Consider the following 25163-nt stretch of genomic DNA (forward strand, 5'->3'; position numbering starts at 1 on the left):
CTGTACTTTTCAGCTCTAATATTTCTGTTCAGTTTCTTTTTATAATTTCTCTTTATTGACATTCCTCCTTTGTACATAGAGTGTTTGATTTCTTTTAGTTCTTGTTTTGAAGTATATATAACATTGTATAAATTTAAAGCATACAATATGTTGATTTGATAAATTTATATATTGTAATATGATTCACATTATGGCATTAATAACACCTCTAACATACCACATTATTATCATTTCTTTTTTGTGGTAGGATTAAGATCTAATCTTTTAGCAAGCTTGATGTTTATAATATTGCTGTCTATAATCACTATGCTGTGCATTAGATCTTCAAGAATTATTTATCTACAAGTTGCAAGTTTGTACCCTGGTACAGTATAGCTCCTATTCCTCCACCCTCCCAGCCCCTGGCAACTAACATTCAACTATTTTTTAAGGTTCTGTATATAAGTGATATCATACACCATTTGTCTTTGTCTGATTTTATCACCTAGCATAATGGCCTTAAGGTCCATCCATGTTGCAAATGGCAAGATTTTTTTCTTTCCCATGGCTGAATAATACTCTGTTGCATGTACTGTATACCCTACACCACAGTTTCTTGATCCATTCACCCATTGACAGACACAAAAGTTGTTTTCATATTTTGGCTAGTGTGAATAATGCTGCAGTGAACATGGAGTAAATATATCTCTTCAGTGTCTTGTTTTCATGACTTTTGGATGTTTATACCCAGAAGAAGAATTACTGGATCATGTGATAATTCCTTTTTTTTTTCCTGGTAATTCTGTTTTTAATTTTCTGATGACTCCATACTGTTTTCCAGAGGAGCAGCACCAATTTATATTCCCACCAGCATGCACAAGGGCTCCCTTTTCTCCACAGTCTTGCCAACACTTGTTCTTTTGTCTTCTTGCTGGTGGCCATACTAACATGTGCGAGGTCATATCATTGTGGTTTTGATTTCCATTTCCCCGATGAATAGTGATGTTGAACACCTTTTCATGTACCTGTTGGCTGCGTGGATATTTTCTTTGGAGAAATGTCAGTTTAGTCTCTCTGCCCATTTGTAATCATTGTTTTTTGTTACTCAGTTGTATGGTTAAGTATTATGGATATTAACCCCTTATTCATATATGAATTGCATATATTTTTTCCCATTCTGTAGGTTTTTTCATTGTTTTAATTATTTCTTTTGCTATAGAGAAGCTTCTTAATTGCAGTCCCCCTTATTTTTGCTTTTGTTGTTTGTGCTCCTTTGGTTCTTTGTCCATTGTTTCCTTCAGCTTCTGAGCATATTTAATACAGTTGATTTTGCCTGGTAATGCCAGTGTCTAGGCTTAAGCATAGCTTTTGTCAAATTCTTTTTTTTCCTGGATTTTCTATTGTTAAGATCTGCACATTTGAATATTATACAGGTCAGACTGTCCTCCTCTGTAGGGTTGCTTTTTTTTTTTTTTTTTTTTTTTTTTTTTTTTTTAACTTTTTATTTTTTATAAACATATATTTTTATCACCAGGTTTACACACTTCACAGCACTCACCAAAGCACATGGGCTACAGTCGTCCATTTGTGTAGTGACTTTTCCAAACTGTTTTTGTAAAGTTGATTCTTCATTGCATGTGGCCCCTGAAGTTTTTGTTCTCTCTGCAGTCAGCTTGTGACCCAACAGGGATTTTCTTAAATGTCTGGATCTTTAAAAGCGGGAGAGGGTAGTGTATGTCTCTTCACATCTTACAATAAATACCCCAGGGAAGCCACAGCAAGGAGGGAACAGAACAAAAACACTAGTCCCCCCAAGAGCCTCCAAACCAAACAAAACATACAGCCTCACATTCTTAGAGAAAAGGGTTTATTGCCCACCATGGCTGCAGCCAGCTACATAGAAATCAGGAATAGTAGGTGCTTTGCATCTGCTGCTTTCTTGTCATAGTTGAGCAGCCCCTTCCTCAGGCACCCCCCTGGATGCTATAAAGTTCCATTGTCCCAACATAGTTGGTTCTGTTTTTTTCCAGTTTAGTAGTAGATTCAGTGGAGCGACTGATCTCTGCAGTTTCCTACTCCACCATTTGCTCTTTTAAAGTCTGTTTTTTAAAAGACTATAAATAGAAGGGATCCCACTTCCTATACCAGGTTACCGATGGCACAGTCTTTAACTACTGTAGAGACACTAATGATTTGGGACATGAACAAAGTAGTGAGAATGATCTGTGACATACACATATTCTGCACTGATATGAACAGAGCCACTTCATTTCTGAATTAGAAGATTGTGGGTTCTCCTATATCATACACCCTATGAAGGAAAAAAAAAAACCTAAGAGCTATAGGATAACCAACCACCATCAGCCTACCCTAAGTTAACATAGTAGCTTTTAGCTTTTATTTAGATTCTCTGTGTCTGCTTTATAAGTTACCTACTTTTATTTTTTGTTCAATTTGTCTTTGTTCTTATCTTAGTATAGCCATTTCAGAATGGCTAGAGGAACTTTCAGGCCGCTTGGTAGCAGGTTGGGTCTTAGAGCTCTACTCAGGTAGTCTCTGTATCTTCCAAGATCATGGAGAATAAGGTACTAATGTGCTGTATTTTTGACTTGGAATAATCAACTGCTTTCAAGAACTAAGATTATCTGTGGGTAACTTTATAAGATTTTTTTTTTTTTTTTTTTTTTTTAGAATAAGGGAAGAAAACCTCTTTCAAAGATTTCAGGTCATTGAGTTTATTGGTTCATTTTCAAACGTTCGGAATAAAAGCCTTTCCCCAACTCTCATATGTGTGCATTGTTGAAGAGTGAAATATTGCCATCCAACTAAGAGATCAATGAGATGTAATAAAGTCTCATTTCAATAGCAAATGAATGAAACTAATGAATACATTTGCCTTGTATTAATGCTGCTAGGCACATATCAAGCACTCAATAAATAGTTGATTAATTGAACCCAAAACTAATTAAAACAGTTTCTTTATTTTTATTCCACTGATTTTTTTAAAATGATCATGAATCATCGTCTCAGTCTTTTGCGCCTAGTTGGAAAAATCAGATTTAAGTTTCAAAAGATAGATTTAGCATATTTTCTCTTTTCATGTTTGGCTCTAGGAATGTGATGTAGGCTGAATTTTAATTCAGTCCAACACATGACTAGCAATGAAGGGGACAGCCTTGTGTCTTAGCTGAGGTAGTGTCAAAGAACTGGAATGCTCCAGATTTCAAATTCATTTTCCTACTTCAGACATGAAAGCTTCTAAATTATTAGGTCAGAAATTTTCTTTCCTTGAAGAATTCTAGCAGATAAAACTCTTAATTTCTAGCTCCTAGTACATACTCAATAATTACATGATATTAAATATTTTTTCCTGTATTAAATCACATTAGTAATTTCATGTGCTTCCTTTGTCCAGTTGGAATCACTAAACCCAAGTTTTTCTGATATTCCACATACATGAGGCATATATTTCCTTATTTAATAAACAATAGTTAAAATTACCAAATCTTAACTAATCTGTCATTTTTAAAAGTTGACAGTAAACTGTAACAAATAGGAAAGTTCATTAACTGCTAAACAAGAAATTGTTTAACCAGTGCCTATGTCGACCTTACTTAGGTCAAGAACATACGCAGCATCCATATAATAAGTACCCTCTCTTGACCCCTCCCATCATCCTCTCCTTCCACCTCCTTGCGTTCTTCCTTCTAGCAGCAGCCTGGCTTTTTTGGTATTTTCTTCCATGTATTCTTTTTATACTCCCATTACCTAACTATGAATCCCTAAACTGTAGTGTAGTTTTGTTGTTAGTTTTAGATAAATGAAATCATTTTAGTAAATTTGTTGTTCTGGCTGCTTGTGTGCAATATAATGAGATAAAGTCACGTTGTGTGTGGCTGTGTTCATTTTCACTCATTTTCATTGATATATAGGATTCCATTATGCAAATATCTCACATTTTTTTTGATTCTTGCTGGATATTTGTATAGCTTCCAGTTTGAGCTCATGAATATTCGTATATATGTATCGTGGGGCCCATGTGCAGACATGTTTGTGGGCAGTGCACTAAGAGTGGCTTGTTGGATTACAGAGAGTTACAGGTGTTTATAAGAATCTACAAAGTGGTTTCCTATACTGCTACCAATTTTTACTCCCACGAGGAATATGTAAGAGTTTTAGTTGTTCAGTATGTATGTGGTGGTATTTTCTGTAGTTTTAATCTATATTTCCTGATGACTGATGTAGTTGACTGCCTTTTCATATGTTTATTGGTCATTTAGATATTTTTTGAACTTTCTCCATGTGTGATACTTTTTAAAAAATCCACAAGACATTATTACTAATATTATTGTTATATACATTTAATATTCATTTGGACTTACTGTTACATTTATTACTTTCTTTGCTCTTTATTTTCATTGATATATAGGATCCTATGATATGAATATATCACATTTTATCTGTTTTATTGTTGATGGGTAATCAGGTAATTTGCAAATACTATTTTCTTTATGCCTAAAGAATTTAGTGAACTAAATTTGATTATATGACGTGTCATTAGCTGATTCTGTTCTTGAATGCAGTTTTCACTAAGAATTCTGGGTTTGTATTTTTTGGCTTTCAGCACCTTGAGACTTTTTCCACTGTCTTTGGCTTTTAATGATACAGTTAAGAACTCTCAGGTCTGTCTTCAGGATATCTCTCTGGCTGCTTTTATGATTTTGTTTTTTAATATTATCTGGTTTAGAGTGTGTTTTCTGTAGTTTTACTATGGTATTCCTGGGTATGGGTTTTCTATGCTTGGGTTTCTTTCATGGTGGAGTTGATTTTTTTCTTTTTTAAATGAGTAATTTTCAGCCTCTATCCCATATTGTCTCTATCCTATTTTCTCCCCACTTCCTGGAACTGCTGGTAAACATACGTTAGACCTACTCATTATATCCATTGTGTCCCATACCCTCTTTCCCTACCCCCATTGCTTTGTTTCTCCATGTGTCATCGTTGATAGTTTCTTCTAATTCGGTATAACCTACTGCTAAACTCACTCACTGATGCCTTAGTCCTCATTTTTCAGTTCTCTGATTCTAGTATCTTTTTCAACTGTTCTATCATGTTTTAGTTTTTTGTTGCTTTTAAATAGTCTTAAATTCAGTCTCTATCTCAGTGAACTGTAGGAAGCATAGTTCTTCTACAATTTGCATCAGAGGACCTCAGATCTGGAATACCTTCAGCCTTTTGTTACCCTGTTGTCTTGTTTAAAAGTATATCTCATCACTTCTTATTTGCAGAACATTTTATGAGAGAATTTGCTTTCAAGAATACTTCAAAACCTAGATGATGTTAGCTTCATCCAAGTAGGATCTCTGTTTCCTTTAGCCAGGGCATCTAAGAGCACTAGTTGTCCAAGAACAAGGCTTGAGGTTTATCCAGGTCATGTGAATGACCTCCCCCCCCCTCCCCCCAGCAGTCCCTCTCTCCGCTTCAAAGTTGAACCTTTCAGAGACAATCCCGAAAGGGAATTGTTACCCTGGAGTCTGTGCCTTTACCAGGCTCTGGATTCAGACTCTTTTCTTTTCCTTCATCTTCTTCAATCTTAGAAGCAACTCTGGCTTTCAGTTACTCCCACAGTGCAGAGTGCCTTTCATGGAGAGGAGTGAGATGAGCAGTATTAAGCTAGTTCTCTGCTTCTGGTGGCCACATGACTCCTACCCAGTCCCACTTTTCTCCATCTGGTCTCTGTAGATCTCAGCTGCCCTTCCTGGATTGGCAACCACCACCAAGGTAGAAGTCTACTCCCTACTTAAAGCTCACCTTTTCTCTTTATTCTCTGCCTGATAATAACTATTAGACCTTTGGTGTTTTGTTTTTTGAATTTGTCTAAATTTTTAGATTGTTCTCAGCTGGCAAGTTGATCTTAATCATTTAGTGTGCCACAGTCCAGCCTGAAGTCACCTTGTTTTCTATAAGTTTCATACTCCTCCTGACTTGACTGCCCTTCCTCTGGGATCTCGGTTCCATCATTTTTCCATCTTTGTTGCTCCCCGCCCCCCCACATTTTCCCTCCAAACTCCATATGGTATTTTTCTTCATTTTAGAAAGGGTGACAATTTATCAAGTAGTTACTGAAAAGTAACAGTAGGTCTCACACTTGTAAGCCTTATCTGCTTACAAAGTTTGTTATTGCCTATGTTATCAGACCGTTTTATGTAACTTTTCTTACTGAGCCCTATTAGTGAGGTGAAAATAAGGTCACTGTGTTTATTTCATCTAGTGATTTATCAAAAATGATACTGACAAACTAGACACAGGTATGAGAGGTAAGTTGATGAAGACAAGCCAGTTAGTTGTCCATTCTGTGCAGCTACTAAAGCAGACTTGACGTTTAAAGCCAGAGTGGGGGAGGTGGCTGGGGCACTTATCTACAATACCTAGTGCCACCCCAGCTATAGCTTAGCAGAAATACTGTGAGCTGTGGAGACAAGGGACCTGGGTCTGAATTATGGTTCCGTTTCCTAACTCTGTGACCTTTTGTTAGCGCCCTTTCTGGAACTCACATTCCTCATAAGATAGTAATTCCAGTCTTGTTAGGTTTTGTGTGTGTGTGTGTGTATGTTGGCAGGGGGCGGGGGGAGTCTGTTGTTTAAGATTTTATTTACTTTAGAGCGAGAGCATGCTGGGGAGCCGGGGAGGGGTAAAAGGAGTGGGAGAAATCTCAAGTGGATTCTGTGCTGAGCAGGGAGCCTGACATGAGGCTTGATCCCAGGATCCTGACTTCATGACCTGAGCTGAAGCCAAGAGTCAGACGCTTAACCACCTGAGCCATCCAGGTGATGCTTAACCACCTGAGCCATCCAGGTGCCCCTTTGTTAGGTGTTTGAGTTGGTAGGTCAGATATCTAGATGCAATGCCTGGCATTTCTAAATGCTAAATTCCTCCTCCCGCTTTATACTGTAATGTTGTTGGGCTTCCTTTGTTTTGAAATGGAGTTAGGTGGGGTGTAGGCTCATCTCCTGCTCCTGACTTACTTTCTCTCTTAAAGGGAATATGTGTTTTCAGTTTTCTCAGCCTCTGCTTTGGTGGAGGATTTATCCTTTTAGAAGGAAAGGGCTGCAGTAATACGAAGAAGCAAAGAGCTACTTTGTACCCAATTCACGGACCACACTGACTAGTTTACTCCTTTTGCTTACTTCTTCCCCCCGCCTTTGTTTTCTAAAATAGAATCAGAGTGGAATTTAACAGATTTGTTCCATTTTCCTCTTTTATTAATCTTAAGATTTTGTGATTTTTATTCCCCCACTTGTACTAAAGATCATTAAACAACCCGTAATTAAGCTACTCCTTAGTCAGTGGCTGAGGCAGTGGCATGTAGGTACACACTTCGTGATTTCCTTTCTTTCCTCAGTATTAAGAATATGCAAAACTTAAGCTAAATGGTATGCATTTTTCAAAGAAAGAAAGGAGAGGGGGTCAGAAAAGTGGAGGCATTTTCACCCACTGTGAGGGGTTTGAGGCTTGAAGGTATTGGGTACAGAAAAAGGATCAGAGAAATACTCTATCCCCTTGTTTCCCCTAAGTGATAGGGTCCTAGGAGGTAGGCAGCTCATGGCAGCCAGCCTTGGAGCAATTAGCTGGAGATCACAGTTGGGTAAGGAGCACTTCCACATAGTGCTGACCAGCTCTCTCTTCCTGTCACCCCATCAGAGTGCTGTCCTGGGACTGCGTTCTGTGTAAAGTTCCTGCACACAAGTAACCAGGTTTATGTTCTCCTCCAAAAGAGCTATAGGTCCTGGGGCACAGGTGAAAGCCAGGAGGGTAACTATAGAGGCTGGTCACTGAAACCGAATCACAGAGTATCACTCCAACACATTTCAAGATACTCTTCTTTCACCATATCTCATCATCATCAGAGCCTGCAAAGTGGTGAAGATAGAACATTTATCCAGCCTCTGAGAGTAGGAAAGAGGCCCCCAAGATCTACGTAACTTCTGGTTGTGGGTTACAGAACTTGGAGGATGAAAGGAAGCAGGCATTTGGCCCACCCCCACTACTCCCCATCCTGACTGCTCTGCTGACAACTGGCCATAGGGCACCCTGAGGGCTGTTGTGTGTCTGTGCAAGTCCTGCTCGTTCCCCAGCCCAAGGCTTTGCAGACCCAAGAACTCAGTTACATGCACAGCCCACTGCATCTCTCCTCAAGGGCAGGAGCAGCTTTAACACTGAGGCCTGTGACACAGCCTGCCGACGTCAGTCTGGGAGGCTGGCTGACGTCAGTTGTGACACGTAATTGCTTGTTGTTGGCCGAATAACAAGAGGAAAGTTACTGTGACAGGACTGTTTAGAGCCCTGCTCAGCACAGAGTGGGGATGGGAGCAGGTGTGACCTACACCCAGTCTGGGTGATGGTGTGTTCTCCTTCAAGCTGGCTAAGAGCACTAATGCTTTTGGCAGTCTGTTCTGCAGATTGTAGAAAGAGGGGGGGGGGCACATAGAAATACAAATGGGGAGTATTTTTGCTTAGTTGGTTAATACCCAGTGGAGGTCAGACTTCTCTCCCCCAAATTCTTAAAAGTTCTCAGAGCCTCCAGAAGTAGATTTTCTATCTCAGTGCTACTGCATGTTACTGAAAACAAAGAAAGGAGCTTGAAAGTATACCTTTCCTTCAAAAAAGCACAAAGCCTAAATGTGTCTTCTCAAGCTGGTAATGATTTCTAGGGTGTGTGCCCTGTATACAGGCAGAAAGGGAGAGCTCAGGGAGTCTGTATGCTCACTGGGAGTCACGACTGAGGAAGGCTTCATTGTGCCCCTGTAGACCTGTTCTTCTCAGCAACGTGCTTAGGAAATCTGGACACCCTCAAGGTGAGGAACTTTTGCAGTTATCCGAGGCCTGGCTAGTCCTGTCTGGGAGCGGCTTCTGTGTCACCTCTGCTGCTGGTTGTGGTGGATAGATACGGGTTGTAGCATGTCTCAGGAAGTAAAGTCCACTGATCAACAGGACATCTTCAGTCTGGAAATTGATGGTGAAGAAAATATCATCATCTTTATTTGAAAGAAGGCAATTAAACTATGTCTCCAGTGACTAAGCTGAGCAGAACTGGAAGGAAACAGATGTATTATGTGACTTCCTCTGAGTAGAAAGCTGGAAGCATTAACAATCTGGCGGATGAACTGATAATTGTTGAAGGAGCTGGGTAATGGGTATGTGGAGGTTCAATATACTATCATTTTTACTTTTATATATCTGAAATTCTTCATAGTGGATTAAGTCCATGGAAAATGGCATCTGCTTTGTGAAATTAGAATATATAAAAAAACAAATATTTCTTTAAAAATTGGGGGCAGTTTTATTAGATATAATAGTATAAATTGAAAAGCAGACTCTTAATCTTTAACATAACAAGGTGGAAAATTTGTAACTTGATGAAGAAGTCCTGCCCTTAATGCCTTTTACATTGAGTCATTTCCACTGACTGGGCACCTAACAACATAGTGGCAATTTTTTCTTTTTCTTTTTTTAAAGACATCCCCCAGGAGCACAGTTCTCTGTATGTATACCACATAATAACTGTGAATACAATACAGTATATCTGTAAGCATTCATTGCATGTTCATGATATGCCAGGCGCTTATTAAGCCCTAATGATGGAAGTCATGGACTTTAAAGAGCTTACATTCTGGGAGGGGAGCTAGACATGCAAGTAAAATAAAGCACAGCATGATTACCAAAACAACAGGGCGGTAAGGAAGGGATGAAGCTAGCATAGAAAGAGGGGCTATGATTTCTTGCTTCTTTGTGGATAGTGGACGTATGTGCAAGAGTCTCCTGGTGGTTTGTCCAAGTGGGCGGTTCAGTGTGAAGTGGGCCACTCATCCTATTCCTTCTACCTTATTTTATTGAATTCTCTAGACAAATTGATCTCTCAAAATACATTGAAACAGGGGCGCCTGGGTGGCTCAGTGGGTTAAAGCCTCTGCCTTCGGCTCAGGTCATGGCCTCAGGGTCGTAGGACCAGGCCCACATCGGGCTCTCTGCTCAGCGGGGAGTCTGTTTCCTCCTCTCTCTCTCTGCCTGCCTCTCTGACTACTTGTGATCTGTCAAATAAATAAGTAAAAATCCTTAAAAAAAAAAAGTACATTGAAACATCTATTAAATGGAGTGTCCCTCTGAAGCTTTATTTTTTTAATTGAGATACGTATACGTGTTAAGCACACCACTTAATTTTTTTAATTTTAATTTTTTTTATTTTTTTTTTATAAACATATAATGTATTATTAGCCCCAGGGGTACAGGTCTAAGAATCGCCAGGTTTACACACTTCACAGCACTCACCATAGCACATACCCTCCCCAATGTCCATAACCCCACCACTCTCTTCCTACCTCCCTCCCCCTGGCCACTCTCAGTTTGTTTTGTGAAATTAAGAGTCTCTTATGGTTTGTCTCCCTCCCAAGTCCATCTTGTTTCATTTTTTCTTTTCCTACCCTCCAAATCCCCCACATTGCATCTCCATTTTCTCATATCAGGGAGATCATATGATAGTTGTCTTTCTTCGATTGACTTATTTCGCTAAGCATAATACCCTCTAGTTCCATCCATGTCGTCACAAATGGCAAGATTTCCTTTCTTTTGATGGCTGCATAGTATTCCATTGTATATATATATACCACATCTTCTTTATCCATTCATCTGTTGATGGACATCTAGGTTCTTTCCATAGTTTGGCTATTGTTGACATTGCTGCTATAAACATTCGGGTGCACATGCCCCTTTGGATCACTACATTTGTATCTTTTAGGGTAAATACCCAGTAGTGCAATTTCTGGGTTGTAAGGTAGCTCTGTTTTCAGCTTTTTGAGGAACCTCCATACTGTTTTCTAGAGTGGCTGCACCAGCTTGCATTCCCACCAGCAGTGTAGGAGGGTTCCCCTTTTTCTGTATCCTCACTAGCATCTGTCATTTCCTGACTTGTTAATTTTAGCCATTCTGACTGGAAGCACACCACTTAATTTTTACATTTAGCTACATGTCCCGATGTAGCTACTAGATTTAGAACATTTTCAGCACTCCAGAAAGACTTTCTTCCCTCATTCAGTCCATACTGTCTTCCATATGAAAACAGTACTCTGACCTCTAGGACGATAAAATTAGTTTTGCCTCTGTCTGAACATTGTGTTAACAGGTGAACTTATGTTAACCTTTTATATCTGGTTTCTTTCATATACATTAGGTCTGTGAGGTTCATCCATGTTCTTACAGAGAAAGTTCCTTTTTCATTGCTGTTTAGTATTCTGTTATGTGAAAATACAGTTTATCCATTCTGTTGATAGATATTTGGGATATTTCCTGTTTGGATATTATAAATTATATCTTTTGTTGGATGTAAGCATTCATTTCTCTTTTCACTCAGGAGCAGAATTGCTAGGTTATAGGATATGCTTACAGATACAGAACTTTAGAAGAGGTTGTGTACCTCTGGGGGTCTGAGCTGCCACCTGACCTGTGCGGTGTTTTTGTTTTCCCCTTGCTCTATCCTAAGTCACAGTGTTGAACAGAAGTAATGATTAGAACAGAGACACGGTACAATTATGCGAGATGGAGTATTAGTAATCCTTGATTTCAAGGGGAAAGTCTCCAGTGACCTGTTCTCACGGGTCAGTTTTGTGACCTTTGTCATGCCAGCTTTAGTTCCATTTTCTAAACACTTGAAAAATTTTGAAGGGGATGGGAAACAAAACATGGTGGGAAGGCCTATTCCTAAATAGCAAATGTTTGGACTAAAGAACTAAGCTAGACTTGAAAGAGCTAACAATTATTTGATTCCAGGCACAGGCCTCTGCACTAGAAATACACTTGATCAACAAGGTAAATAGAACTTCCATCACACAGGGAGGCAAGCAGCACATAGTCAACCGGGGGGTGGGGAGAGCCGTGGGCAGCAAAGCACCATAAAGACACATGTTGTTGTTTTCACTCACATTGCACACAGTGCTCTGTGAATACTTACATTACCGACACCAGAGGCAGCAGTTTTCCACACATCAAGCAATTCTGCAATACCAGCTGTAATTTAACTCCATTCCAACACTGTCTCCCTGGAGTTAGCATCAGATCCCATGGGCTAAGGGCTCAAGCCTGCAAGAATGTCTTTACTTCAGATGCCCATTGCAAGTCCAGCTTGTTACCTGTGTGACCTATAAATGGAAGTTTCCATTACCCCCCTCCTCAGGTTCAACTAATTTGGTAGGGGGAACAGCACAAGCAAAGAGACCTGGAAGCAAGAGAAAGAGCCAGACATGCAGAGAGCCTGGAAAAATTTTAGATTCACCAAGGCTGAAGCGCATAATGTTAGGGAGAGAGTTGTAGCAAGAGATGAAGCTAGAAATATAAGCAGTTACCAGTTCATAAAAAACTTTTAAAAGAGTAACAACAGCAGCCAGTGTTTCTGAGGAATCGGCCTTTTTCAGACTCTGAACTAATCACATTTCATAGACAGTCTCGTTTAATACTTGACACCCTTAAAACTTAAGTATGTTATTACAGACGATCAAATAATAGGGAAGTTAAGTAAGTGGCGCAGGTCACAGACCTATACAATAACAGGTCTAGGTCTCAGACTCATAGCAGACTGATCCAAAGTCCATCCTCTTAACCACCCCTGGAGATACTGCCTGAGTTACTGTGCTCTATCCTCTTAGGAGCTCAGCGTCTTATGTGTAAGACTGTTTTTACTTTAGGAACACCACTTAGGATAGTGTTTCTCTAAAGAAACTAAGTTCCTGGATCTTTAGTACTGACTTAAATCAGCTACGTTGTTTAAATGCATGCAAACTTAAAACTGGTATGAACTCCTCGTACTTACACTGCTCATACATGAAAGTAAATATGCCAGTTAAGACAAACAAAACTTTAGTAAAGTGCAAATTGAGTAGCATTGATTTAATGTGACCAATATTTTGCTGAAATTGTCACTCGCGCTGCAGAGGCTGGCGCAGACACTAAAGCGCAGCTCTTCCTTCCGGGCCCTTTTCCTCCGGGCGCTCCGTGCAGACCCCGTTTCCCACGCCTCTTCTCACAGCTTCCTGGAAACGCTACTGCTGTTTGGCTCCATTGAGAGTGTGGACATTTCTCACACAGATCCACCTCCTCTCACAGGGAGGTGTCCGCAGGATTGCAACACGCGAGGCTCTGAAATACAGTTTCTGTGTTTTAATACAGCTTGAATTCAAAATAATAAAAATGTTCCGAACTTGTTAAGGTAAGATTCAGTCTGGACTGGAATTTGGTCTGTGAATGAGTGGAAGAGGGCAGCTGTGAGGGGGGAGTTTGCTGGCTTTTGAGGGTTTTACGAAAGTTAGACTTTGTAGACTTTTCTTAACTTCAGTTTTCTGCTGCTTCACAGGGGTCGGCACCAGGAATTATTACAGAAAGATTGGCTACAGATTACAAGGTCCGTACATGGTAAAGACACTAAAGTAATGGCCACACCAGCTCACCTTGATGCAGTCTCCTCCCGGCAGAAAATAAAAATTCAAGATATTTTGAATACTCAGCAGAGAGGCTGAGCTAAACAAATGGACCCAGCCTGTCTCCCTGGCAAGGAGCTTCTCCCTCATCCTACAGCTGTGGAGACTGGAATCTGCTCGCAGGGCCAGGCTGGGTGTCTGCTGACCAAGCCCACCGAGCTTCGGTGCTTAGAGCTCCCGTTCGCCCTCCTCTGCATCTTCTCAAGTCACATATCCAGTTCCTAAAGTCTGCATGAAGCCTCCAGTTGACCTGCCTTGACTCATGCACAGTGACGAAAGCAAAGTAACTCATTTGGACACCAGCATTCGTGAAATAAAGCTAGCTATTGTCATTCAAGGAATAAACTTAGGAGTAGGTTATTTATGTCCTGTAGGGACAAAAGGATTGGAACGTGGGAAAACTGTTTGACGTTGATCTCTGTCCTTTTATCTGATATAAATTCCGGCACAAGAAAATGAGCTTTTGTTTTAATGGAAATCACTCTGATTCCTGTGCTGATATTTGAAAGAACAGTGTGATGGGGAGAGAGGAACTGAAGTTGTCAGTTGGTGTTTCCAGCCTGAAACCAGCCTTCCTCACTTGGGAGTCTGCCATCTGCAATGGGCCGTTATAGACAACCTTTGTTTCACAATTTGTCTTGTCTGTACTCTCTTGACCCCTACAAAGCAGCGAGGGCACCACTTCTCCCCAGAAGTGGCTTCCCCTGTTGTCTGTCCTGAGCAGGGAGAGTCTGAGCCGCCCTGCCTGGGCAGGAGTGGCCCTGAGTCCAGATGCGCTTCCACAGAAGCCATTTCCTGCACCATAATTCTTTAAGATGGGTTTCGGTTTGCTTTAACAGAAGAAAGGTAAGAGTTACATGCCCTTGAAAGCAAAAATGTGGGAAACAAGCCCAAATCTAAAAATAGGGAAAAGACTGGTTTTTTCAAAGGTTCATATTCTAGAACTGCCTCTTTGTAACTTCCAGGTGATCTCTGAGGGAGACTCTGCCTGGAGATGGCCAGTTCTTCAGAGCATGGCTTACCCCTCTGCCCCCGGCTTCTGTGGCATTTTACAAAGGTTTAGTAAATGGAATTAATTCCCCTGAAAGGTTCGAAAAATAAAATCTTCAGCCTACAGAGAGGAATCATACAAGGTGTTTCTCCTTTCCCTGTTACACACATAGTGACATTTGCTGTGAATTCGTGACGCCGCTGACTTCCTCTGGGTGCCACGTACTGTTTCATTTGGCGGCCACACAGCGCTTAACCTGGGTGTTCTCAGGGGCGCACTGTGTAATCTAGCTACTTCTCACTTTTGCTTGTTTTTCCTCCAAAATTGGAATTGTTAAACTCACGGTGCGTACACTGCACTAGCTGTTAGTACACGTAACGGGGGGCAAGGGAATGGAGAGCACGCTGGCCCAGCCTTGCCTCTGCCTGCAGTGTGGCCGCAGCTTCCACAAGAGCTTCTGTGCCTCCAGTTGCTCGTCCTCAGTGTCCTGCTGCCCTAAAGGGATCCACACGTGTAATGTACAAACTGGTCCCTTATAAAATTGTAAAAAGGCTTATTTTAAAGTAATAACTCAGAGCAAGATTTTAAGACGAAATTCCCTAAGAACATGCCCATTTCTGGTGGCTGTCAGCCAGTGTCCCATCTGGGTTTTCATCTCCGGCACAGGAAAATAGCTTGCTTTCTAGCTCATCCTCAGCCTTCCTTGGAGTGAGTCTCCTAAGCTTGTGTAAAAGCTGCAGAACTTTGAAAGCTACGAGGGTTAGAGGGAGAGCAGGCAGAACTCTCGCGGCCTCTCCTGCCAGGAGAGGCTTCAGCTGCTCTTCTGACTGCCCAAGGCTTTTCCTGGCGAGTGTGGTGCTCGGCGCCTCCACAGCCTGGCCAGCCTGGCCCTCTCAGAAACGTACCCCTCGGTCCCACGGGCTGCTTCTTGAGAAGGGTCAGCTGGGCAGGACCTGCCAGCCTCAGCACGGAAGCTTTAAAGCTTGTGTTTCTGATCCATATTGAACATACCTTAGTAACCACCTCAAGCCTAGTCAAATAGCTCTGCTTTTAGTTCCCCTTGTTAACTCCCCTGGGTAGTAAGCCATATCAAAAACAGACTGAAATCTGAGTAGAAAATAGATTTTAAAAATAGGTTATCACCAAGTGAAGGAGCCTGGTAAAGATATGGTTTCTTAAAGTTGAGAATGGATCAGGTCCCTTTAATGGAAAGATTTCTACTGACCCAAAGGAATAACTTAAAAGTACAACTTAAGAACTAAAACCTGTTCTAGGAAAATAGCTTCAGATTGCAAATTTCTGTTTCCAAAGGTATGTGGGTATACCTGTTTTAGAGATTATCATCTAATCGAAAGCACAATTTGTTCATAAAGAACTTACAAACCCCTGAGTTTAAGAAAGAGCTCAAGACCTTGATTCTGAAAACCCTGAGGCTCTGGGGATGCCCCCTTCACCTTTTGAGCTGCATTTAAAGATTTATTTACTTACTTGAGAAGAGAGAGTGTTGGGGGCAGGGGAGAGGGAGAACAAGTTTTCAGCAGACTCTGTGCCAAGCACAGAGCCCAGTGTGGGGCTCGATCTCATGACGAGATCACAACCTGAGCCGAAATCAAAAGTCAGTCACTTAACTGGGCCAGCCAGGCACCCCTACGATCCCTGTTCTAATGGGAGATAAACACCCAGCTCCTCGGGCAAGTGCGAGGATCAGATGTGGTCATACTGGAGAAACAACGCATAACCATGACATTCTCATATATAAACAGTTGTTACTCTAGTGAATGGACTTCTCGACAGGAGTGTGACCTCGGGCACGTAAACTTCCTCTGCTTCTCAGCAAGTTCCCAAAGATGACAGTCACTCCCTCCTGCGGTAGTTGTGCGGATTAAATAAGCTCATGTATGTGAGGCATACGGTCTGTTCAACATAAAACACTGCCAGTACTAGGCGTTATTACATCTAACAAAGTGTAGTCTTTGGCCCATTTTAAAAAGGGAGTTTCATATCTGTTGGCAATAAAATGTGGCTTTTTGCTAGAATCTCTAAATTTTGCTAGAAGCCAGTCAGGAAAATAATACCTCTGGTGCTCTGAGACCTTTTGTCCCATCCTCTAGTTGGTCCTTCTAGCTCATTCATCTAAGTCTAGGGTTGCAAACTCTCAGATCCATGCCTGGAGGGACAAGAGACTAGCTGAGATTGGAGCAGCAAAAAGCATTTTAAAATAGCACTGTAGGGACGCCTGGGGGGTTAAGCCAGTGGGTTAAGCCTCTGCTTTCCGCTCAGGTCCTGATCTCCGGGTCCTGGGATGGAGCCCCACATCTGGTTCCCTGCTCAGCAGGACACTGCTTCTCCCTTCCCTCTGCCCCTCTACTCTGCTCATGCTCTCTCACACTCTCTCTCAAATAAGTAAATAAAATCTCCAAAAAATATAAAATTAAAATATCACTGTAATTCTGAGAGCTTCCCAGGACGTTGTCCAGTACCAGTATGGCCTCCAGTCCCCCCGTGTGTGCTGGTGGCTGTGCGTTCAGGGAGACCCTCCGAGGGCGTTGGGGAGCGGCATAGTGCCACACTTCTGTGTATGCCAGCAATGCATTTGTGTTTCGTTCTGGGCAGGCTGTTTCAAGAACTAAGTTTACAGACTCTTCAAAGAAACTGATTTTAACATCGATAGTCAAACTCATGCCCATTAGAAATAACAAACTGGCTGCTTTTATGTCCGAACATGTATGATTGCTCTTGCATCTCTTCACAAGCCTAGAATACCCTCGTGGTCTATCTGGAAAACTCCCTCAAGGGAAGGAGCTAGGATCTGCTGAGCCCCACAGGGCTGGGCCCTGCCTTGGGCCCTTCCCACGCCTGATGAGGCAGTCCTCACCCAAAGGGGAATGCCACACTCCCCCACGTGACAAAGGACCACACTGCCTGGTGTCCTCACCTCTGGGCCTTCAGTCCCAGGCCGGGCCACCACACTGCGCAGCTCCAGTCGGTGGCCATCCCATAGTGTCTGGGTCACACGCAAGGGAATAAGAAAAGTGCCCACACCGCCCAGCATGGCAGCCCAGGTCTGCGGCTCAACGGATTGAGGGTTCGAACACAAGTCAGTGACTCGGCCTCTCTCGCCCTCTTCTACCCACCATGTTTCCTGTTGTAAGGGGAAAAAAACTTTCAGCCCACCTGTGTTTAAAGTTGTTTCAGTCAGCAGGTTCAACGGAGCAACGAGGCTGTGCTTTCATGTTATTTCATCCTCCTACCAACCAACCTGTGAGGAAAATCCTGTCATTGTGCCAGTTGCGAAAACTGCACATAACGGAAGTCAATGAGATCATCAAGAAAGAATGCAAAGCAGAGGCTTTTTAAGTGAACATAGCTTGTGGTTCTAAAAATTATATATGTCCACTGTAACTAATTGAAACAGAAAAGCCCAAAGTCCCCTGAGATCCCACCGTCAGAGACAACCACGGTAAACACTGACAAACAGCCTCCCTCCGTCTCCCGCACACACATGAGCAGCCCCACATAAAATGCTCGCGCTGTGCACATGACTTTGTAATGCGACAAAAGTAAACCTCTTTCCGTGTCGCTACACATAGATCCGCTGAATCCTTTTTAATAACTACCTATAATTAATATACCTACAACTTCTATTCTGTTGTCACAGATGCCACAGTTTAAGCCAGTCTTTCATATCTTATATTGTCTTACATGTCTTACATTCTCATTGTCACAAGAGCTAGAATCCTGAATGAAGCATGGGAGCAGCACACGTAAGTGTATTCAACACTGAGATTTGCTTCTTTACGCCTTTTCTCTACAAGCATTCATTCATCCAACCGTGGCAGGTCTCTTCCCTGTCTGCCCCCAAGTCCCTCAGTCCCACATTCACAACCATCTGACAGGAGCAGGGGGAAGGAGCAAACCTGTCTCACACTCGCCCTTTTTCATTCAGAAAGCAGCAGCACAGCTGATTGTGAGCAAGCCCCATGATGAGAAATGTCAAGCAGCCTGTTCGCAGAAAGACACTGGAGCGTGAACATCCTCTCGTGGAGATTAGAAGTGACCAAACCTTATCTTTTCTCCCCTGATGGAAATTACTGTTTTGAGTCAGAGCTTTTGCCAGCTAAAGCGCTGCAGTGAAGGTTATCCTCTTGTCTCAGGGATGATCTTATCTGTGAGGCTAGCAGCTACAAGATGAGGAAGATGACAGTTCCTGCAGTCCCAGCCAGGGCAGGTGGCGAAGGGCTCCACACCTGAACCTCTAGGAAAAGCCAGTCTGCTTTGAGCTGCCTGGGATCAAGTCTTGTTTCTGCCTGTTGTCAAGCTTTCCAAGAACCGGGGTCTCAGACCGCTACGTATTTGGGGTGCTAAGGCAACAGGCAAAGCATGGTTTATGTCCATCTGAGGAAAGGAAGGCTTGGAAATCAGGGGTTGGTGGGGGCGGCAGAGAAAGGAAAGTAGTACCTGTTGAACAGACAGTCCTGGTATTGCCTCTCCCAACAACCTTCTGAGGAATGATGGCCTCCATTTTACACACTAGAAACCAAGGTCCCAAACAGTGAAGTGAGTTAACCAAGGCCACAAAACTAGGAAGTGAAGAGCTGAACATAAAGGCAACAGTTTGGCATTCACACACCAGCAAAGATCTAAGGACTCTAAAACCTAGGAGCAGTGGTAGCTCTAGAAGTTCTAAAACAAAGGGCTTCAGGGGTGCCTGGCTGGCTCAGGCGGTTGAGCTTCCGACTCTTGATTTCAGCTCAGGTTGTGATATCAGGGTCATGAGACCGAGGCCAGCATCAGGCTCCATGATTGGCAGGGAGCCTGCTTGAGATTCTCTCTCTCCCTCTGCCCCTCCTCCACCCCCATGCTTTCTCTCTCTCTCTCTCTCTCTCTCTAAAATAAATAAATCTTTAGAAAGGGGGGCGGCTTCGGGCTGGCAATTGGGTTAGAAAAGGATTTTTTTTAAAAGCTACTTTTGCCTAGCAGACACTGTCTGCCTTCACCCCACCTACCCCAAGCTACCTCTTGGCACAACTGCCAGTAAACTCTTCCTTAACAACTTGATGAAGAAATGCAGCCAAAAAGTACATCCAAATAAAGAACGTCGGACAAGGGGCAATATGGAAAGAAAGAACCGGCAGTAAGTAATCAATCTATTTAATTAGAGAACTGAAACTAACTCTGAAAGCTACTGCTACAGAAAAGAATGGACGCTTCTGGGTTAAAATGGAAAACTGAGCACACAGATCTAGTTTGGTTCCCACCAAAGCTCACAAACACAGACTAAAGGGGATTTTTAAAAATCCATACCATAGGAAGAGTAGAAGAGACAAAAGTGGTAAGATTTTGGAAGGTAGATAGTAGTAACTCACTTAGCAGTTGAAACTGAGCAATGGAGAAAGTTCACAGCGAATACAGCTCACACCACAGAAACCAAAAGCCACAAGAATGGACAGCAGCAAACACTGGAGAGGAAGGGAAGAGGCCAAAGTGAGGAGGACTGATAGTGGGAGTCATTTGACAGCAAGTAGGTCCTTGGGTCCCTATACCAGCTTCCTCCATTCAGCAGATGCTCTGTTCTCACCTCAGCAATAGCCTGGGGGTTTATTTTCTGAAGAGGGTCAAACAGAGGATCTTTGAAAGAGAACCTTAGACAAAGTTGAAGGCTAGAGTAATATTATTGAAAACAGGATGATTAAGGGAACCCACGCACACCAAACAGTGAGTACTAAAAGTTCCAGTCCTCTTCCCCAAGTCAATTTTCAGAATTTTGGCAGCTAAAACTTTTCCCTGCAGGCCAGAAATTGAAAGGCTGTTCCGGAGACTCTAACAAACCCCAGAGGAAAGACCAAAAAGGCTGTCATTTGGAGTTCCTCAAAAAAACAACCCAGATAGCAAGATCAGTAAGCCCCAGAGCCACATACTGTATGTTTGTATCCCTCCCCACCAACTCATGTATTGAAGCCTCAAATCCCAATGTAACAATATTTGGAGATAAAACTTTTAAGGAGGTAATAAAGGCAAAGTGAGGTCCCAAGGGTGGAACCTTGACCCAATAGTATTAGTATTAGTGTCCTTATAAGGAGAAAACAGGGGAGAGTGACATCAACAAGATGGTGACATAGGTTGTTCTGACTTGCTCCCTCACAAGGAGAACAGCTGACAATTATTCATAGGCAAGACACCACTGAGAATTCTAGAACATGGGGATGAGGCTGAAGCATCCCCCCAAACCACAAGAGACCAAGACAGACAGCACTAGAAGGGTGAAGGGAGTGGCCCATGTGGATTGTACTGCCCCTCACCCAGGCTGGAACAGCACTGCACCAAGAGGTCTGCCCTGAGCCTATGGTACCTCCAGTGAGAAAAGAAAGCCTATGGTGGACATCCAGCTCCCCCAGCAATGTGGGTGGCTTCCTGGGAGCCCTATGGGGATTACAGGGGAAAATCAGATTGTGATGGAGAAGGGGGAGGAGCTCACAACAACTAGCAATAGGATCGTGACCCAGTTCCTATCGCAGCACCCTAGTAGTAGTACCAATGCTGCAGCTGCTTTGTTCATTTGCAGAGCCAAGATGGCATAGGCTGGCCAGAGAACTTGGCACATTCTAGGTGTACCTAATTTGGGTCCTCAAACAAAGAGTTTTGCTGGGCTTGGAGCCTGGTCTGCCTTCACCCAGACAGGGAAGCTGAGTTATAGCCCAATCCATTGCTGAGTATAGCTCCTGGACCCTCCTGACCAGAAAGTCAGATCAGGAACACTGGGAAGCTGCATGGCCCAACATGCTGAAGATGAGCAGAGAGAATGGAAGGCAGAGCTGATCTGCAGAGCAAAGCCAGTGACACCATTTGGCCAGAGAACTTAGGGGAGCCGGTTGGTTTGAGTCGAGACCACAAAGAGTCTTGCCAGGCTTGGAGGGTTCCTCGGCTTTGTCCAGGCAGGGAAGCTGAGACATAGCCCAGCTCACTGCTGAGTATAGCTTCTGGACCCTCCTGACCAGAAAGCCTGACAAAAACACCAGGAAGCTGTGTATCCCAGCAACACTCTAGCAGAGAGTGTAACACGCAGAACTGATCATCTGCAGAGCAAAGCCAGTGACACTATTTGGCCAGGACACGTGGGGCATAGGTTGGCCAGTGCCACAGACAAAGAGCCTTGTTGGTCTTGGAGCTGATTGGCCTACTCTGCCTGCACAGGAAAACTAATTTGTATCTCCACATATTGTTAGGTGCAGCCTTGAGCCCACTTTATCAAGAACCTAACCAGAGCATCTGGGAAGCTGCATTGCCCACTAATGGCCCTGCTGAGAGAGACACTTCAACAAAGTACCCTATGGCTTTCCCCATTTGCAGAAACAAAACCAGTGGCCCCAGCTGGCAAGGAAATTCAGGACATAGTCTTGCTACACAGTAAGCCATGTGGGCTCTGGGGCATATCTCTGCTTCACTGCCAGAGCAAGGAAGCAAATTCATAGTTCTACTTACTTCTGACTATAGCACCCAATCTGAACCATCTAGTGAGCCTTACTACAGAACACAGGCAGCCACAGATCTCCTCCTACAGTACTGCTTGAGCAGGGAACCAAGCCAGCAGTCTTATCCAAATGTTCTAAGCTAGTGATACATCCCCCAACCTCAGAGGTTAGGCATTGGCCTCACCCCCCAAAATAGAACTCTGTTTAGCAAGCTCCACCTGCCCAAGAAAGTTACCAGCACACACACCCAGAAACCCAAACTGAGCTAACTAGTAAGTAACTATCTCTGCCAAAGGAAACCTGTAAAGTCTGGAAAAGACCACTTACCCAAATGTATAGACACAAATGTAAGTAAACAAAAATTATTTAAAAACAAGAAAACATGACACAGCCAAAGGAAACTAGTAAATCTCCAATATCTGACCCTAAGAAAAAAGAAATCTATGAACTGTCAAAGAATTCAGAATAATTCTCATAAGCTTATTGACTACCAAAACACACAACTAAATTTGGGAGCAATGCATTAAAAATAAGTTCAACAGGGGACACCTGGGTGGTTCCATTGGTTAAATGATTTCAGCTCAGGTTGTGATCCCAGAATCCTGGGACCAAGAGCCAAATTGGGCTCCCTGCTCAGAAGGGGAGTCTGCCTCTTCCCTTCTCCTGCTCATGCGCTCTCTCGCTCGCTCACTCTCTCTCACTTGCTCACTCTCTTTCAAATAAATAAAATATTTTTTTAAAAAGTTCAGCAAAGAAGTAGAAACCATCAAAGAAAATTTTTTTAATCTAGAGCTAAAAATACAATGACTAAAGTGAAGAATTCAATAGACAGCTTCAAAAGTAGATTTGACCATGCAGAAGAATCAGTGACCTAGAATACAGGACATTTGAAATTATCCAGACAGAGGAGAAAACGGAAAAAAGAATGGAAAAAGACTGAAGAAAACCTATGGGATTTATGGAACACAATCAAAAGAAAGAGACAAAGCAATTGAAAGCAATAATGGCCGAAAACTTCCCAAACCTGGAGAGAGAAATGGACATCAAATCCATGAAACTCAAAAGACCACAAACAGGTTGAACCTGAATAGGGCTACAACAACAATTACTGTAGTTGACTGTCAAAAGTCAAACACACAGATTTCTTTTTTTTTTTTTAAGATTTTTATTTATTTATTTGACAGAGAGAGAGATCACAAGTAGGCAGAGAGGCAGGGAGAGAGAGAGAAGGAAGCAGGCAGAGAGCAGAGAGCCCGATGTGGGGCTCGATCCCAGGACCCTGGGATCATGACCTGAGCCAAAGGCAGAGGCTTAATCCACTGAGCCACCCAGGTGCCCCCAAACACACAGGTTTCTTAAAACAGCAAGAGAAAAGAGAGAAGCTATGTATAACAGAAGCCCTCCAAGATTATTAGCAGATTTCTTAATAGAAACTTTTCAGGCCAGTAAGAGAATAGGATGAGATATTCAAAATATTGAAAGACAAAAACTGCTAGCTAAGAATTCAACACCTGGCAAAACCATCCTTCAGAAATGAACAGGACATAAAGACTTTCCCAAACAAAAGCTGAGGGAGTTCACCACTGCTAGTCTTGCCTTATAATAAAAGCTAAAGGGAGGTCTCTAACTTGATATAAAAGGATGTTAACATCATAAAAACATTAAATGGTAGCATAAAACTCACTGGTAATGGTAAATATAAGTTAGATTCTATAGTATGCTAATGGTGGTGCATAATTCACTTATAAATAGTTTAAAAGTTAAAAAAAGACAAATGTGAAAATAACCACAACTATAATAATTGGTTACACAATATAAGGATATATAAACTGTAACATCAATAAAATAAAATGTGAAGGGGAGGAGAAAATTATAAGGTTTGGGAATACTGTTGAAGTTTGTAGTCTGTTCAAAATAGGCTGTTATAATTTCAAAATATTTTATGTAAGCCTCATGGTAACCACAAAGGAAAAACCTGTAGTAATTACATACAAGAATATGATAAAGAAGTAAAAAGCAGATTAATACCAAAAGACATTAAAACACACGCACACACACACACAAAAACAACCACAACAAGATTAAAAACAAGGAACAAGTCTACCAAACATCCAGTACATAATAAAATGACAATAGTGTATCCTTATCTATAATTACTTTAAATGTAAACGGATTAAATTCTCCAATAAAAAGACATAAAAGAGCTAAAGGATTTTAAAAACAATTTCCAGTGGTATGCTCCACAGAAGAGCCTCAGTCTAGCCTCAAAGACACACATAGAATGAAGGGATTGAAAAAGATGTATCAAGCAAATATGTATATAGATGTATATATTTCACACATACATATCAATTTATATTTATACAAAATAAAAACTAACAAAGCTAAAGGATAAATAAAGAATAATGTAATAATAGGACATTTATGAGGACATTTATACCCTACTCTCAGCAATCATCCAAACAATAAACAACAAAACTATAGACCCCAATGGATCTGACATATACCGAACATTCTGACAACAGCAGAATACACATTCTTCTTAAGTACACATGGAACATTTTCTGGGATAGACCATAAGTTAGGACACAAAAAGATCTTAGCAAATTTAGGAAGACTGAAATCATGCCAAATATCTTCTCTCACAAAAATGGTATGGGACTAGAAATCAATACCAGGAGGAAAACTGGAAAGCAAACATGAATGATAAAAATTAGAAAATTTTCTAAACAAATGGATCAAATAGAGAATTAGAGAGGAAATTAAAAAGTACTTTGAGACAAACAAAAATGGAAACACACCATACCAAAATGTATGAGATGCAGCAAAAGCAGTTCTAAGAGGGAAACTTCTACTAAAAAACACATTAAGAAATGAGAAGGATGGAGAGGAAGGTGGCAGCAGGGTAGGAGGACCCTAGGCTCACCTCATTCCACAAATACAACTAGATAACCATCAAATCATCCTAAACACCCCCAAAACAAACCTTAAGACTGGCAGAACAAACTCCAGAGCTAAAGATAGAGAAGAGGTGGCCTTGAAGAAGGTAGGAAGTATGGAGATGCAGTTTGGGAGAGAAATGGATTATAGCTGCTGCAGTGGGGAGAGAGCCACAGTCCTAGAAAGGGTGAGAGACAGACTAGCACACAGGGAAAACAAATCCCATAGCAACTGGCTTGAAAAGCAAGAGAGGGTGAATTTCAG

General features: G+C 42.0%; 1 protein-coding gene across 1 annotated transcript in view; it reads left to right on the forward strand.

Annotated features, from left to right (window-relative positions):
* Positions 1–16921, forward strand: part of ELP3 (elongator acetyltransferase complex subunit 3) — a 104306-nt gene extending 87385 nt beyond the window's left edge. Inside the window, exon 15 of the mRNA XM_082726843.1 lies at positions 13376–16921. Coding sequence (XP_082582969.1) covers positions 13376–13452 — 77 coding nt within the window. The 3' untranslated portion in view covers positions 13453–16921. The remainder of the gene's footprint in view (positions 1–13375) is intronic.
* The last annotated feature ends 8242 nt before the right edge of the window (positions 16922–25163 follow it).

Source organism: Mustela nivalis (assembly GCF_964662115.1).
Source record: "Mustela nivalis genome assembly, chromosome: 4".
NCBI lineage: Eukaryota > Metazoa > Chordata > Mammalia > Carnivora > Mustelidae > Mustela > Mustela nivalis.